Here is a 17768-nt window from a genome sequence, read left to right on the forward strand (position 1 = left end):
AGTTGGCAGGCAAGAGGACAACTGTCTGCAGCTATGTTTGGAGCCCTCCAAAGAGGTTAAAGAAAAGGAGCATGAGTGAAGACAAAGATGTAGAGTAAGGAAAAACTGGAAAGAGTGGCAAAGAGTGAGAGAAGGAAGAAAAAGAAAGGGAAAAGCCTGGGGACCAATTCCAAAGAGTATGGGGGAGTGCTGTGAAATTCCAGAGCCTCCTCCATTCCATGGGCAGCTCAGTCTCCCTAGAAAAATAAACGGTGTGCTGTGGCTGCAGATGAGCCACTAGAAGGGTAAATCCAGAGCACACGGTGAGGCAGGCCTCAGTTCCATCAAATATGAAGAAGGACATTTAATATAAAGGATGATTCTGTTTCTTTCTAGCAAAATGCCTGTGCCTAAGAAAATAAGGATGTGTTTTCTAATAATAGATATTGTAGTTCCATTTTTTCCTCCTTTTTTATCAGATGACTCTGCTGTCATGGAAACAAGTTAGTTCCCTTCTTAAAAAACTGTAACTAAAACTTAATTACAAAATTACATACAAGAGGAAGTGAGGGGAAAGGGAAAAATAATACAAGGGGGAGAAATGAATTACAGTAGAGGGGGTAGAGAGAGAAGGGGGGAGGGGAGGGGTGGGGAGGGGGGATAGTAGAGGATAGGAAAGGCAGCAGAATACAACAGACATGAGTATGTCAATATGTAAATCAATGGAAGTGTAACTGATGTGATTCTGCAATCTGTATACGGGGTAAAAATGGGAGTTCATAACCCACTTGAATCAAAGTGTGAAATATGATATATCAAGAACTATGTAATGTTTTGAACAACCAATAAAAAAAAGAAAAAAAAACTTAATTACAAACAGAACAAATTCTCATGGACAGGAAAAGCAGATAAATATTTTTTTAGTTATAGATGGACATAATACCATTATTTTAATTATTTATTTTTATGCGGTGCTGAGGATAGAACCCAGTGCCTCACACGTGCTAGGCAAGTGCTCTACCTACACCCCAACCCCTGAATATCTGTTTTTTTAAACTATCCCCAAAGATTTTTCAGTGTTTAATAGGATAAAATGTACTTAGGGCTGGGGGTTAGCTCAGTGGTAGAGTGCTTACCTAATATGCATGAGGCCCTGGGTTCTGTCCCCAACACAGCAAAAGTAAATAAAAGAACAAAACATACTTGATAATAATTTTTTTTTTTTTGAGATAGGTCTAAGTTGCTGAGGTTAGCTTTGAACTTGCAATCCACCTGCCTCAGCCTTCCAAGGCACAAGATTACAGACATGCACCACTATGCCCAGCCTGGATAATAACTTCTTGCTATCTTATATTCAGCCAAAATTAATTTTCAATAATATTAAATCACAAATATAAATTAGATGTTTATATTTCAGCCTATTTTCCATTGAACGTAAGTCAACCTTGAAAATTTAAACCATAAAAAGTTTCCTAGCACACTACCAATATCAAAAACACCAATCTTCTATACTTTACCAAAATGCTGTGGTTGGGCTGGGGATGTGGCTCAAGCGGTAGCATGCCTGCCTGGCATGCGTGCAGCCCGGGTTCGAACCTCAGCACCACATACAAACAAAGATGTTGTGTCTGCCAAAAACTAAAAAATAAATATTAAAATTCTCTCTCTCTCTCTCTCTCTCTCTCTCACACACACACACACACACACACACTCACTCTCTCTCTCTCTCTCTCTCTCTCTCTCTCTCTCCCAAAAAAAAAGAAAAAAAAATGCTGTGGTTAATGTGACAATGACTATGTCACTTTTTTTTTTTTTTTTTTAAGTAGCTGGTTTCAAAAAGTTTTGTTTATTTGGTTGGTTGACTGGATTTACTTTTGGCTTTGGTTTTGGTTTTTTTAACCTATTAAGGCTCACTTTTTTCATTTTGCTGCAAGAGAACTTGCCCAGTTTAATAGTTAATGTTTTCACATTGTTAATTTATATTTTTCTTATGGTACTGTTTACAACATAGTCCTTTCACTAAAAAACATTCCTTACAATCATCCTTTCCTTTAAGAACCTATGTAACTGAAGTGTTTTGAATTCCATCTCCTTCTGTCACTTGATCAGCTGTATGTCCTTGAGCAAGTTAGTTAACCTTTGAGTTTCATTTCCCTCCTCTGTGAAATGAATAAATAATCCCTGCCTTACAGAGTTGTTGGAAAGATTAGAACTAACATGTGTCAAGTTCCTGGCGCAATCCCAGTGGTTTGTAAGCCCTCAATAATGGCAACTGCCACTGGCTCATCAGCCTCACGTCCCTGCAGTTCAGTTATCTCTTGTCGTGCCACCCCAAGGTTCTCCCAAGTGGGATTCACCAAAAAAATCAGTATCAGATTTTTTTAGCACAATAGTTATACTACACAAAATTTAGCCCTGTCAGACCAGAATTATTTGGAGGTGGGAAGAAAGAATACTGTTTCAAACATTTAAATTTTTTTTTAATTCTTTAAAGTTTGACTTTCTTCCTTTGCAGTGTTCTGCTTTTCCTGCTTGGGCAGGATCCTAGCTAGTCTTTTGTGGGTCTTCCCCCCAACTCAGTTATATGAATTATATTTATCTAGTATCATGTGTACATAGTATATATACATATAATGTATGAATCCTCCAGTTTTTTAAATTTTATTTTATTTGTTTATTTATATGTATATATATATTTTTTTTTGGACAAAATATCTTTATTTTTATGTGGTGATGAGGATCAAACCCAGCGCCTCACATGTGCTAAGCAAGCGCTCTACCACTGAGCCACAACCCCAGCCCTAAATCCTCTAGTTTTGTGCATACATCTGCTAAATGCTAGGAGAATTCTACTCTGTCATATTATATTTGCCTGTTACTGGATTTTTTAAGTTATTTCCTTTTTTTTTTTTTTTTTTTTGGCTTTGGAATTTGAAGATTGTGGTTGTAAAGAAACTCCTTGATTCCTCTTTCTTTGGGATAATACTTACGCATAATGACTGTTCCAGTACCAGTGATCTGATGCAGCTGTGGGGGAACCCAGTCCTCTGTTTGAGTTTAACAAGTGGAGAGTTGCTCTGGCTACACCAGTCTACAGCGTCTATGCAGCCTCTCAGGATTACTTCTATCACTAGTCAGCTCAGAAAAATCCCTGATACTGTTCACAGGACTCTAACAAAATGAGGGGAGGATAACTGAAATTATCCTAGGAACCTCTGTAGAGGGTTTCCTGTTCTCTAGTTCCAGAACAGAATGCTCTGATCCAATGGAGAAAAAAGGACCAACATTTTCAGACATATGTAAAGGTTAAATTGTGTAATGATGAGTGGTAGGAAATTAAGAGCTGGTCTCACCATTTTGAATTGAAAAATTGTTAAACCATGAAATTATCACTTCATATCTGTTAGAGCAGGTATTACAAAAAAGATGAAAGAAAAGGAAATCTTTGCAAAGTTTTGGTAGACAATGTAAATTAGGCCACCATTAAGGAAACGAGTAAGAAGCTAATTGTTATTACTGTATTCATGTAATTATTGTTTTATTTATTTATTTTTCTTTTTTTATTGGTTGTTCACAACATTACAAAGCTCTTGACATATCATATTTCATACATTAGAATCAAGTGGGGGGCTGGGGATGTGGCTCAAGCGGTAGCGCGGTCGCCTGGCATGCGTGCAGCCCGGGTTCAATCCTCAGCACCACATACCAACAAAGATGTTGTGTCTGCCGAGAACTAAAAAATAATAAATATTAAAAAATTCTCTCTCTCTCTCTCTCTCTCTCTCCTCTTTCACTCTAAAAAAAAAAAAAGAAAAAAAAAAGAAAGAAAGGCTAAGAGCTTTTAACCTTTAAAAAAAAAAAAAAAAGAATCAAGTGGGTTATGAACTCCCATTTTTACCCCAAATACAGATTGCAGAATCGCATCGGTTACACATCCACATTTTTACATAATGCCATATTAGTGACTGTTGTATTCTGCTACCTTTCCCATCCTCTACTATCCCCCCTTAATTATTGTTTTAATATAAAATAGAATCACCATGTGATTCAGCATTCCCATTCCTGACTATATATCCAAAGAAAATGAAATCATTATGTTGAAGAAATGCAGCATTATTTAAGATATCCAAGATTATGGAATCAACTTAAGTGTCCACCAATGGATGAAGGGATAAAAAAAATATGGTACATACACATAATGGAATACTACTCAGCCATAAAAAAGAAAATCTTGTCATTTGTGACATGAATGAACCTAGAGGACATTATCTTAAATGAAAATTAAGTCGGGCACAAAATGGCATCTAGTATGATCTCATTTGTATGCGAGATCTAAATAAGCTGAACTCAGAAGTGGAAAGTAGAATGGTGATTACTAGGGGCTGGGGGAGATGTTGATCAGAGATACAAAATTTCTACTAGATAAGAGGAATAATTCCAAAGGTCTACGGTACGACATGGCAACTACAGTGAACAACAACTGATTGTGGTGAGAAAAACCACTGAGTAGATTTTAAATGATCTTACCACAAAATAACTAGGCAAGGTAACCTGTATGCTAATTAGCTAACTGGGCCATGTGTTCTCTTTCTGTAGCTGTGACAAAAATACCTGAAATAAACAACTTAAAGTTTATTCATTTTGACTCACGATTTCATAAGTGGCAGTCCATGGTCAGCGCCTGGACCCCAGAATGCGCTGACTGACAGGCGCCTGGCGGAGGAGCCTGCCCCGCTCCCAGCCCCCGGGAGCGCTGGCGGGGGCGGGGCGGGCTCCCAGCAGCCCCTCCAGGGCAGTTCCGGTGACTTCCGCTGACTAGGCCCCACTTCTTAAAGGTGCCGCCACCTGAGCCCCACCTGGGGTTGCGCGCCTGACACGCCAGCCCCTCGAGGCCCGCACTTTGCTCTAGCCTGGAGATCCAGAACCGCACGTTGCAAACTTCCCCCACCTCCCTATAGCTCCATAGGCCACCAAGCCTCCAAAACATGACTTTGGGCGACATTTAAGATCCAAACCAACGGCTGGGGGTGATCTCCAATGCTACCAACCCCCCATCTCCCAAGTCATAACAAGCCTTTCCATAGTGTATACATATTTCAGAACATCCTGTTGTACACAAAAATATATTTGTCAGTTTTTGAAAAACCTACCAAATTAAGGGGAAATGCTTTAAAAGTTTTGTTTTTCTTATTAAAAATAGGTGTGTTTGGGCTGGGATTGTAGCTCAGTGGTAGAGCGCTTACCTTGCATGCACAAAGCCCTGGGTTAGATCCTCAGCACCACATAACAATAAATAAATAAAAATAAAGATATTTTGTCCAGAGGGGAGGGGAGGGGAAGGGGGATAGGAAGGGCAGCAGAATACAACAGACACTAGTATGGCCCTATATATAAACGCGGCTGTATAACCAATGTGATCCTGCAATCTGTACACGTGGAAAAATAAGATTAAGATTACGTACCCCATTTGAATCAAATGTATGGTATGTCAAGATCATTGTAATGTTTTGAGCAACAAATAAAAAAATCTTTAAAAAATTCAATTGATTTAAAAAAAAAGATTTTGTCCATCTACAACTAAAAAAAAAAAAAAAAAAAAAAAAGGTGTGTTTGCCAGGGCGGTGGCACACGTCTGTAATTCCAGTGGCTCTAGAGGCTGAGGCAGGAAGATCGCCAGTTCAAAGCCAGCCTCAGAAACTTAGCGAGGCCCTAAGCAACTAAGTGAGACCCTGTCTCTAAATAAAATGCAAAAAGGGCTGGGGATGTGGCTCAGTAGTTAATCTCCCTGGATTCAGTCACCAGTACCAAAAAAAAAAAAAAATTGGGGGTTTTCCAGATTTGCTGCCTGCCTTTTCCCTGTGAGGTTGCTGTGTATCTTCCATGTGTTCCATGAGGAAGTTTTAATTAAATATGTATTAAAGTATAAGACTGTATGTTGGAAAACTTTTAAATTCTTATTTTTGTTTGTTTTAGGTTTTTTTGTTTTAATTAAATTCAGCACAGTACCGGAATATTTAGCCTCTAAACTATAAAAGGGATTAGGTGAGGCTTTTTTTTTTTTTTTTTTTGGTACTGGGGATTGAACCCAGGGGTGCTTAACACTGAGCCACATCCCAGCCCTTTTTATATTTTATTTAGAGACGGGGTTACACTGAGTTACCGGCCTCGATAAGTTGCTGAGGCTAGCTTTGAACTCACAATCCTCCTGCTCAGCCTCCCTAGCCACTGGGATCACAGATGTGGGCCACTGTGCCGGGCCACAAGGTTTGTTGTCTTTCAACATGAAGGTGCAATAAAGATATAATTTAGGTGTGAGTTGAGACAGACAAGTTTCATCATACTTTTGTGCAGTTTTCTGCAAGTTTATGTCTGTAATAGGATAGGGCAGTTGTGTGACTCCTTGACTTTCACTATGCCTGATGGCCATTCACCTGAGAGTAGCACAAACTGAGATGACACTGTTAAATGTCATTCCTATGCTTCCCAGAGTCTGAGACACCTCTGTTTAAAAGTGGTTAGAAAAAAAAATGAAAGGTTCACATCCTTGAAAACCTGTTACTTTAATTTATGAGATAAGGTTTTAAACCAATCCACATTCTTGTTTTTTAAAAAAATAACATCCATGGGCTGAGGTTGTGGCTCAGTGGTAGAGCGCTTGCCTAGCACCTGTGAGGTACTGGGTTCGATTTCAGTACTGTACATAAGTAAATAAAGGTCCATCAACAACTAAAAAAAAATTTTTTTTTTAAGTAACATTCAACACTCTGGAGGCTGAGGCAGGAGGATCACATGAACTCAGTCAGTTCAAGGCCCATGTGGGCAACATACCAAGATACTGTCTTTAAAAAGAAAAAAAGATTATTACTAAGGACCTTAGTTATAAGTTGTGGCACACACTTGTAATCCCTGTAATTCAGATAGGGAAAGGGGAAAGTTCGTGGCCAGCCTCAGCAAATTAGGAGACACTGCCTCAAAAAGTGAAAAGGGCTGGGGATGTAGCTCAGGGTAAAGTACACTTGGGTTCAACCCCCTGGGCTACATACACACACACACACACAAAAAAAAAAAACAACATTAACTTTATTATGTCATAAAAAGTATGCTGTACACAGTGAGGTGCCATTTGTTTTATCAGTTAAATTATTTCTATGATAAATCTAACAAAATACAAATTTAAAACACTATATTTAATACTAGGTATTTTACTTATTGCTTTTATTTTTTTTAAGAGAGAGCGAGAAAGAGAGAATTTTTTTTAATATTTATTTTTTAGTTTTCGGTGGACACAACATCTTTGTTTGTATGTGGTGCTGAGGATCGAACCCGGGCCGCACGCATGTCAGGCGAGCGCGCTACCGCTTGAACCACATCCCCAGCCCTACTTATTGCTTTTAATCTGAAGCAAACTGGTATTTCACATCTTAAAGAAGGAGTAAAAGTATTTTGTAAATGAAGAAGTTTTTGCAACTTTTACATTTATTTCAAACAAATGAAATTATCAAGCCTTAGGGAAAAGACTGATTTTAAATTTAATCAATTATTGAATTTATTAGCCCTAATAATTTTGTTTCACTTGGTTATTTTCTTTCTAGGATTTACTAACCAGACACAAAGTGTTGGTAGCAGACTTCTTAGAACAGAATTATGACACTGTAAGTACTAATCATTTTTAAGACTTCACTTATCTTTGTCTTCTCTTTCTACCTCCTAGATCTTTGAACATCACCCTTATTTATCATTCACAAGTGACATCAACCACACTCAACCATACTCCTGGTTGATTTATGGAAAACTGTGGTTGCTAGGGAGTCAGGAATTTTTCATTGTTTACATTTCTTCCTGTTGTACTCTGGGGCTCCAAGGAATGATCACTGCCTGCCTGCTTTGATCTTAAATTAAGAAAACACAGGAGCTGGGGATATAGCTCAGTAGCAGAGCAATTGCCTACCATGGCTGAGGTGGTCCTTGGTTCCATCCCCAAAACACACACACACACACACACACACACACACACACACACACACACAATCATGTTTTTTTGTTTGTTTACTTGTTTTTTGTACTGGGGATTGAACTCAGGGTCACTTGACCACTGAGCCACATCCCCAGACCTATTTTATATTTTATTTAGAGCATGCTTAGCGCCTTGCTATTGTGGACCCATATCTACCAAGTTACATAAATAGATTTCTGTAAAATGAGTTACCTTGAAACTTTTAACAGATTTTTTTTTTTATTGGTTGTTCACAACATTACAAAGCTCTTGACATATCATATTTCATACATTAGATTGAAGTGGGTTATGAACCCCCAATTTTACCCCAAATGCAGATTGCAGAATCACGTCGGTTACACATCCACAATTTTACATAATGCCCTATTAGTAATTGTTGTATTCTGCTACCTTTCCTATCCCCTACTATCCCCCCTCCCCTCCCCTCCCATCTTCTGTCTCTACCCCATCTACTGTAATTCATTTCCCTCCTTGTTTATTTTCCCATTCCCCTCACAACCTCTTATATGTAATTTTGTATAGCAATGAGGGTCTCCCTTCATTTCCATGCAATTTCCCTTTTCTCTCCCTTTCCCTCCCATCTCATGTCTCTGTTTAATGTTAATCTTTTCTTCCTGCTCTTCCTCCCTGCTGTGTTCATAGTTGCTCTCATTATATCAAAGAAGACATTTGGTATTTGTTTTTTAGGGATTGGCTAGCTTCAGATTTTTTATCAAAATTATTTATTGGAAGGACTCAAATTATTCCATTCTTTGACTCAATTTCGGATTTGCAGAACTAAGATAAAACAGAAAAATGTGTTCTTGTGTCACTTGGCCTCCCTATCCCTCAGCCAAGGGAAGGGTGATGAAATGGGAGACTTCCCTGTGGACGCAGTGAGGGCCCTTGCTAAGTGCACAGAGGTACAAAGCACTGCCGCCTCCTGAATAGAGAGAGCCTAACGTGGAGAACACACTGCTGCTGTGACATTCTAAAATTTATTTTCTTTTCCTTAGATTTTTGAAGACTATGAGAAATTGCTTCAGTCTGAGAATTATGTGACTAAGAGACAATCTTTAAAGGTAATATCAAATTTCTTTTAAGTTAGTCCCTACAAGTTGATCTTACTAGCAAGTGATATCTATTAGTGGACAAACAAATGTCAAAAAAATAAAAGTATCCACTGTTTTTTTGTAATTTGGGAGGTATGTTTTATGGTATGACTGTACTTTGGGGCAAAATTATGGAAGGATCCCACTTCAAATACCTTTTGGGAAGTGACAATATAAATAATAAGTGCATGCTAAAGTAGAATTGGGAATATTTCTGCTAAGAAAGACAACCAAACCTAACTTAAAAGAACCACAGTTCTCTCTTAGGACATATTTTCCAGAGGTGAAAAGAAACTACTTTTAGAGTGAAGACAGGAGTAAATGTGATGAGGAAAACTCAGGAGGCTTCTGAAGATCTCTGTCCATGCATCCTGAAGCAGAATAGGCAGGAAGAGATGATCTCTCTTGCAGCTTGCCATAAACTAGACTTATAGAAGTATTTTGCAGAAAAGAGGAGAGAAATAAAAGTATCAGTGCCAAAACATAACACACAAATGCAGAAAATTCAGTTGATAAATTCTCAATAATACTTTTCTTTTTGAGAGGGAAAACACATGTTTACTATGAAATGGTGTTTATAAAATGAAATGTTATGGGGCTTCAGTTTTAGACAAGATATTTATCTCCCAGATTTGCAACATATTTTCCTAAGGAAAGTGTGTGTGTGTGTGTGTGTGTGTGTGTGTGTGTGTGTGTGTAAATATATATATATATATATATATATATATATATATATATATAATGTGTATACATATAGTGTTTATATTCTACATATATGTATGTATATATATATAAATTATATATGTATATATATAATTATATATTATATATAATTATATATATAATAAATTATATATGTGTATATGTGTATATATATATATATATATATATATATATATATATACACATATATAATTTTTTTAAAAAACATATTTCATTGCCAGGTCCTTCCCTGAACATCCTAGTCAGCCGGCCAGTGTTCACTGTAGGTTATCTCATTTCAAATACCTCCACCTCTGAACATGATGTGCTCATATTACATTTACAACAAAGTTTCTGAAATATGAAACGTGGTCATTCCCTAAGAATTAAAAGAACAATATTTTTAAAAATCAGCTGGCTCGGTGGTGGAACACTTGCCTTGCATGCACAAGGCCCTGTCTTGGATCCCCACACTGAAAAAATAAACAAAACCCACCTCCAACAAACTTATGTGAGAAGACTACATGATCGAATGCATCAGACTTTGCTGTCCTAAAAATCCACAAGGACTACATTGGAACAATCTGGAAAGAGTTTTTTAAATGATGTTGTTGGCTAGAAAATAAAATAAAATAAGGTCAACCTCCAATAAATCACTTTGTGGATGAAATCTCAGGATAGGGGGTATAAGGGAGGTGAGAGGACATTCAGTCAGCCAACCAGAATTTGCCTGCATACATTCTAGACATATGGTGGCAGCTGAGAACAGCGCTGTGGACCTCACATTCTACTGGGAAAGGACAGACAGTAGACAAATACATACAAGATTTTCATGTGACTTTAAGTATTAAGAAAAATTAAACAGAGTCAGGGGGCTTGTTAAAGTAAAATTTGGAATATTTCTGCTAAGAAAGGAAAACCAACCTAGGACAACTTAAATAGAACTACAATCCCATCCTAGGGGATACTTTTTAAGAGATAAAAAGAAAATGACACTCCAATAGCTGGAGTGTCAGCAAGGCCTCTCCAGTAACTTGACTTTTGAGCTAAGGCCTAAATCTGTGAAAAATTAAAATGACTGAATCAGGCGTGGGTGGCACATGCCTATAATTCAGGGACTCCCCAGGCTGAGGCTGGAGGATCGAAAGTTCAAGGCCAGCCTCAGCAATTTAGCAAGGCTCTAAGCAACATAGTAATACCCTATCTCAAAACAAAATTTTAAAAAGGGGGGCTGGGGATGTGGCTCAGTGGTTGAGTGCTCCTGGGTTCAATCCCTGGTACCAAAAAAAAAAAAAAAAAAAATCCCCCTGTGCCCTTTCCTTGTGTGCTCTTGCTGCTCCAGCTTTCCTCATTATCAGGCAGGTCACTCCCCGCTCCCCCATCCCATCAGTCAGCACTCTTTATTGAGTCTCCCCATACAAGGTGATCCACCTAGAGAAGAAATCCCACAGGTGTGCTGCTGTCTATGCTGGAGCTTATAGTAATGAGACTGACCTGAGCAACCGACCTCCAGGTAGAGGCAGTGAACTCAGCACCATTCTCTGCCTCGAGAGTGCAGACGAATAGAAGGATCTAATCCTGTTGCCACAGCTGCATATCTAAGGAACAGAAACCTTTATTTTGTATTTTTTTTGTTCTTGGGATGGAACCAAGGGGTGCTTAACCACTGAACCACATCCTCAGCCTATTTTTATATTTTATTTTGAAGGCAGGGTCACACCGAGTTACTGAGGGCCTTGCTAAGCTCCTGAGGTTGGCTTTGAACTTGTGATCTTCCTGCCTCAGCCTCCTGAGCTGCTGGGATGACAGGCCTGTGCCACTGTGCCCGGCTTAGAATTCTTTATTTGTGAAGGGCCTACAAGGACAGTCGAATGAGGAGAGCTTGTCCATGTTGCAAGAGATAGTGGCCCTGGAGGGGAGGTGGAAAGCGGAAAGTTAAGCAGGAGTGACAGTGCTCTAAAGAGCAGCACACAGGAAATTGCTCATCAGTTTTCCAGATCCTTCCTAAAGGAAGGGGGAAGTCTGTCAGGTGCTCGACCAACATGGAAAGGAAGGAAACTGAAGGCCACAGTCTGTAGAATTTATCCTTGTACTGTTTTCGGGATTTACGAGAACTTGAACAGAACTTTTGCTGTGATCCTGCCTCTGGAACCTTAGGCAAAGTCACAAAGCTGACAGCTTCTTTTTTTTTCCCCTGATCATCTCCCTTTTGGGCCACTTCCTGCCTTTTCTTTCCCAGTCTTATCATCCCTCCCACTCATGGCCTGTGTCCCCATCGCCGTCCCTCTCTTCTCTGGCTATCTTCAGCCCTTGTCCTCTTCCCCTGTTCATATTTGTGAAGTGGCAGAGCCTCACTCTTGGTAAGTGTGGACTCTTTTTCCTGTTGCTGGGGATCAAACCCAGAGCCTCATGCTTGCCAGACAAGTGCTCTCCCATTGAGCTCCATCTCTAGCTCAGAACTGTAGGCATTTGTGAAACAAATCAAATGAAATTGAACAAGAAAATATTCCTAGTCATTATCCCCACAGTTCAATCTATGGAAGGACTGATTTATTCTAAATAAATATTTGAGACTGGGGTATGAGACTTGTTCCTACCTACATCCATTTGCATTTAAAAAAATACAAACCTGTCAATCCAGTGAACTTGTGATTGGTACAGACAAACACCTGAGGGGTACAAGGACAAGCGAAAAGTTCTCCTTCCTCACTGCCCTGTGCTTCCTACCACCTGGCTCCTGCTGTCCATCCCCCTTCCCCTTTCCTGCACTTCTCCTGCTAGGACCAGGAGCAGACTTCTTGTCCCTAGTACTGAAATTTCTTGAAACTCTCTCCTATCAGTTTGGGTTTGTACTTACTGACAACTACCTTGGTCACCTCTTGAGGCATCTTTTCTGTTCTTCATTAATCTTTTCAGGCCCACCTCATTGTCTGCTTTTCCTGGCTAAAACCCATTACAGTTAGCCGTCACGCATTGGATTTACAACGTAGTGAAACTGACTCCAGCTGGGACAGAAGGAAAAAAAATCCCTGACAGTAGGTAGATGTAGCCTCTGTAAGAATGCAGAAACCCTTACGATGGTTCATGAAGGTTGGCTTTTTTGGAAGGCAAGGTTATAGGCAGAGATGTTGCTAAAATGGTTTTATATCTCCTTGCTCAAGGGAACAGAAAGGTAGACGACTGTGGAAGGGTGAAGCCACAAACAGTTAGCTCATTAAACATTGTTTGTACTTTTCTCTGATAGAAAAATGTTGTCCTGAGAGCTCTGTGGAGCAATCTTGATTTTTCCTTTTGGGAATTAGATCTGCAGGAGCTGTAGATTCTGTTCTGACCTAACCATATTGACATATATGGAATTTGTAAGATTTTGTACATAGACATTCTTTTTTTTTTTTTGAATTTTTTTAATCTTTATTTTTTAGTTTTCGGCGGGCACAACATCTTTGTTTGTATGTGGTGCTGAGGATCGAACCCGGGCCGCACGCATGCCAGGCGAGCGCGCTACCACTTGAGCCACATCCCCAGCCCTGTACATAGACATTCTATAGTTAGTTGTAAGAGACAAGCGAAGCTAGATTATACTAAATTTTGTAAGTAATAAACTGGTTTAAGCACTAGGCGATTATCTGATTTCAAAGTGGTTTCCACCTTCTGCCTTTGGTTAATCGTATTCTAAAATTTCCTAGACTGTCTTAGGGTGCTTAGAGTCTTGGTGTCAATAAAAAGTAATTAACAGAGAAATTCCTTTCCCTCATGTGACAGAGCTTAGGAATTTATTTCTTATCTTCTTCAGAGGCCTGGCATTTAATTACTAGCAAGAAAGATTATAATTCAGAAGAAGCTTGATGGAATTTTTGGCTCTGGTCAATTTCATTAAAATATTAAGTTAAAAAAACCTCAAGTTACACTTGCGTGGTTTTACTGCTACATCGTGTGTTAAATATGAAAATTAAATGAATAAAATGTGAGGTTTTTTCCACTTTCTTAGTACAGTATTGCTTTATAATGCTTTGTGTTATAATGGAATGCTGCATTTTGTCATTGTTGGTATAGTTAATATTGTGTCTATCATATACAATATTCTAACACTAGACAGGTTCTCAAATAGCACAACAGTAAGAGACAAAGTTAGTACAAAGAGGAACAAATAAGGAGCAGAGAGGAAGGTGATGGAGGAGACTCAGCTAGTCCTGGAGAGTGGGTGTGGTTTGGACAGGGAGACAGGAGGTAAAGGTAAATTTCTGGAGAGAACTTGAGCAGGGGATGCAGTGTGTGGTGGCTCATGCCTACAGTCTCAACGACTTGGGAGGCTGAGGCAGGATCACAAGTTTGAGGTCAGCCTGGGCAACTTAGGTAGATCATCTCAAAATTAAAAATAACAATAATAATAATAAAAAGAGTATGGATGTAGCTCAGTGGTAAAGCATTCTGGATTTGCTTTCACCACCAAAAAAAAAAAAAAAAAATTTTGGTTTTGTTTGTTTGAGTGTCTTTTTTTTTTTTTTTTTTTTTTCTTGAGCAAGGGGAGAGAAGCCATGGAAGCAGAAAAATGAGGAAAGCTGAGCAAGGGAATTGAGAAAAAGAAGCAGGAGAAATGACTCCTGATCCCCTCAGGTGGTGGATGCCATTCTCAGGAGTTGGATGTGTTCGATTATGCACAGCTGACTTTCTGAAAGATTACTTTGATCTAATGTGATGGGACTGATGGGGAGAGCACCTGCATACTGTTGGAAAAGTCCAGATGAAGAGGTAGTGAGGGTTTGAATGAGGAAACTGGCAGGGAAAATGGAATGAAGGGTATTCAAAAGACATCCTTTAAAAGCAAAAAAAAAAAAGGCAGATCTCAGGCATGATTTGATGTGAGAAGGAGAAAGGGAAAAGAAAGGAGCTGAGGAGGACTTTAGCTTTCTGCCCTAGGGGACTGGTAGGTCCTATTGTCATTAACAAGGAGAGGAGAGGGAATTGGTATTAACAATGTTAACTGTGTGAGAGACCAGCAAGATGCCCAAGGGACCGCGCAGGGGGCTGCTAGAATGTAGATCCGGGAGACATCTTCCTCCATGTTATAGTTATACCCATGGGTGCAGTTGAAACTGTTGGCAGATAAAAGGCAAGAGCCAGTGTGCTCTCTGGAAACTTCCTATATACATAGTGCAGATGGCGGGGGAGCAAGTGGAAGAGTCGGCATGGAAACAAGCTGCTAAGCTAAGAAACCAGAAGAATGCAGTAACCTTGAAACCAGGAGCAAAGAAAGTTTCCACAGGTTTCCTTAGCTTTAGATGCTGTGGGGAAACCAAGAATGAAGATTACTATCTACAGCTGCTATTCCAAATGCATGAGAATAACTGACCAACTAATATGCAACAGTGGTCATTCTTTTTTCAGATTTAACATTTTTGTGCACAAAATTTAACTTTCAGGTGTGTTGTTCTTATTTGTTAAATAGACAAATGATGCATCATTAGCAAGGTAGTTGTGTACTGGCACACACACACACCCACATACACACACATATAAGTTTACAGGTCTGAAATTCTGTTGTGATAGACAACTAACCCTGAGTTTAATGTATTCTTGGATCCAGCATTTCTATGACCACCTTTAGGAATTGCTATCACTATAGTGAAAACAAAAGTTTCTGAGATGGAGCAACAATGCATCCAGCAATTTGTTAGAGGGTCTTCTGTTTTCACTTTGGGCATTTCCATTTGGTTTCAGAGTAATGTTGCACTTTTGGAAACTATTAACTTTCCACCATTAGATGTTTTGCTTTACTTCATTGTAAAAACTTGCTGCACTTTAAAAGCTTGATATGGATTTAGGGTCCATGATTTATCTTTCTAGTTTTATATCAGGTTTTATAATAGATGTAAGGGGAGTGTAACAGTCGCTTAACATAAAACTATCTTTTCGCTAAAGTACTTGAGTACGTTTATTCAGGAAAAGGAGGGATAACTGTAGAGTTTTGGTTTTTCCTGTCCTGCTGGACTGCCTAGGAGCAATACATTATTGGGAAGCAAGCTGATTAAAGTAAATGATGAAAATAAATGTATTTCTGGCTATCTCTTGGTAAGCTGCAGCAGTGACTGGCTGGAAATGAAATTATAAGAACATTATGATGAGGAACCAATGCCTGGGAAAAGGGTTTATTTTCCTATGCTTTGTAACTTTCTGAACTCTGTAGAAATGTAGCTACATCACTCGATTGCTTGGCCAATTAACTGCTGCCTAAAGTATAACCTTGAAGGCTTAGTCCTTAGAACTATCGCTCTTAGGGAGATAAATTCAAATCGTCTTGTCACCACACTCTGTGGTGAAGGCCACCTGATGACAATACTTGCAGGTGTGTTACCCGTTTTTGTCCTGCACCTATGAACCACTTATCGTAAATTCCCTGTGCATGGTCTTTGGTCACATAGGCCAAAAATTCAAACCCACCAATGTTGTGATGGTTAAAAAAGGATGTCAAATTTCCTATTAAAGCCACGTGTAACCTCAGCTCAGGGCACAGAACTTCAGACTGATGTAAATAGCCTGAGTTCTTCAACTCAGTCTCTTGCAGAGCATGATTTTTTTTTTTTTTAAAAGAGAGAGGGAGAGAGAGAGAGAGAGAGAGAGAGAGAGAGAGAATTTTAATATTTATTTTTTAGTTCTCGGCGGACACAACATCTTTGTTTGTATGTGGTGCTGAGGATCGAACCCTGGCCGCACGCATGCCAGGCGAGCGCGCTACCGCTGAGCCACATCTCCAGCCCCAGAGCATGATTTCCATAACATTTATACTTTGTTTTTCAGTGAGAGCGAGTAAGGTGTATTTGAATAAGAGGACTGTTAGATAGATGATAACATTGGCTTTGTGTTTTCTCATAGCTGCTCGGTGAACTTATCCTGGACCGCCACAACTTTGCCATTATGACCAAGTACATCAGCAAGCCAGAGAACCTGAAGCTGATGATGAACCTCCTTCGAGATAAAAGTCCCAACATTCAGTTTGAAGCCTTTCATGTCTTTAAGGTACAGTGTCAACTACAGAAATAATGTTGTGGGGATTTTCTCCCCCCAGCTTCAAACAAGAAGCTCCTTCTTTTTACTTTCCTTCCTTTATTCTTGCAAGAAAATTAAATAGGCAGTCTTTTTGTTTTGCATGATTTAGATGAGACTTTAGAACTATTTTAATGAATGCCTATTTAACTAAAAGGTTTGCTAACTAATCCATACTCTAAATATTTTCTTTTTAAAAAATATTGATCAATTGCATTCTCTCATTAGTCTAATGGCATGAAATCATTACTTGGGTGCTTCAATGAGGGAAATTTGCCTCAGATAATTACACATGCATTATAAATTCAGAGAAGTTTCATGGCCACATCAAACTTCAGAGGACCTGCCACCCAGTGCCTGGAGTAAAATTAAACAATCATTTTCAAATTAAAAACCATTGGGGAATAAATGAGCTTCATCCCTCCTGGTGAGAATCTCTGCGGTACTCACCAAAATCCTCGCAGATAGAAAATCCAATGAAGCTAGGCCTTTATGTAGGTCCTTGTCACCACACTCTGGACCTCTGTGCTTTCTCTCTTAAGAGAAAGTCAAATCTTCTTCCCCACTGAAAAAATAGATGATAACATTTCCCAAAAGTGATATGTTCATCACTTTTACATTTAAGTACAGACAGAATAAGTAGACCCAAATGATAAACGGTAATGCCAATAAAATATACACACGTGTACATGCATTAGATGGGAGAAACTTACTCTGTAATCCCATTCTCCTAATCTAACTACTCTAAACACTTTAGTAAATTTTATTTTCCCATGCACATGTTTAAGAGCTTTTTTTTTTTTTTTTTTTTTTTTTTTTTTTTTTTTTTTTTTGGTGGTGGTTATTTGTTGGTTTGGGTTTGTTTGTTTGTTTTTTTTTTTTTTTGTACCGGGGATTGAAATCAGAGGCACTCGACCACTGAGCCACATCCCTATTTTGTA

The 17768-nt window shown here is 38.9% G+C and overlaps 1 protein-coding gene across 5 annotated transcripts in view; it reads left to right on the forward strand.

The window, feature by feature from the left end:
• The window catches only part of CAB39L (calcium binding protein 39 like), a 118826-nt gene that overhangs the window by 83836 nt on the left and 17222 nt on the right, over positions 1 to 17768 (forward strand). For all 5 annotated transcript variants that reach the window (XM_081306581.1, XM_081306578.1, XM_081306580.1 and 2 more), the window contains 3 exons: positions 7572 to 7631; positions 8989 to 9054; positions 16657 to 16800. In XM_081306581.1, coding sequence (XP_081162707.1) covers positions 7572 to 7631; positions 8989 to 9054; positions 16657 to 16800 — 270 coding nt within the window. The remainder of the gene's footprint in view (positions 1 to 7571; positions 7632 to 8988; positions 9055 to 16656; positions 16801 to 17768) is intronic.

The sequence above is a fragment of the Spermophilus citellus genome, assembly GCF_964194105.1.
Source record: "Spermophilus citellus genome assembly, chromosome: 1".
Lineage (NCBI taxonomy): Eukaryota > Metazoa > Chordata > Mammalia > Rodentia > Sciuridae > Spermophilus > Spermophilus citellus.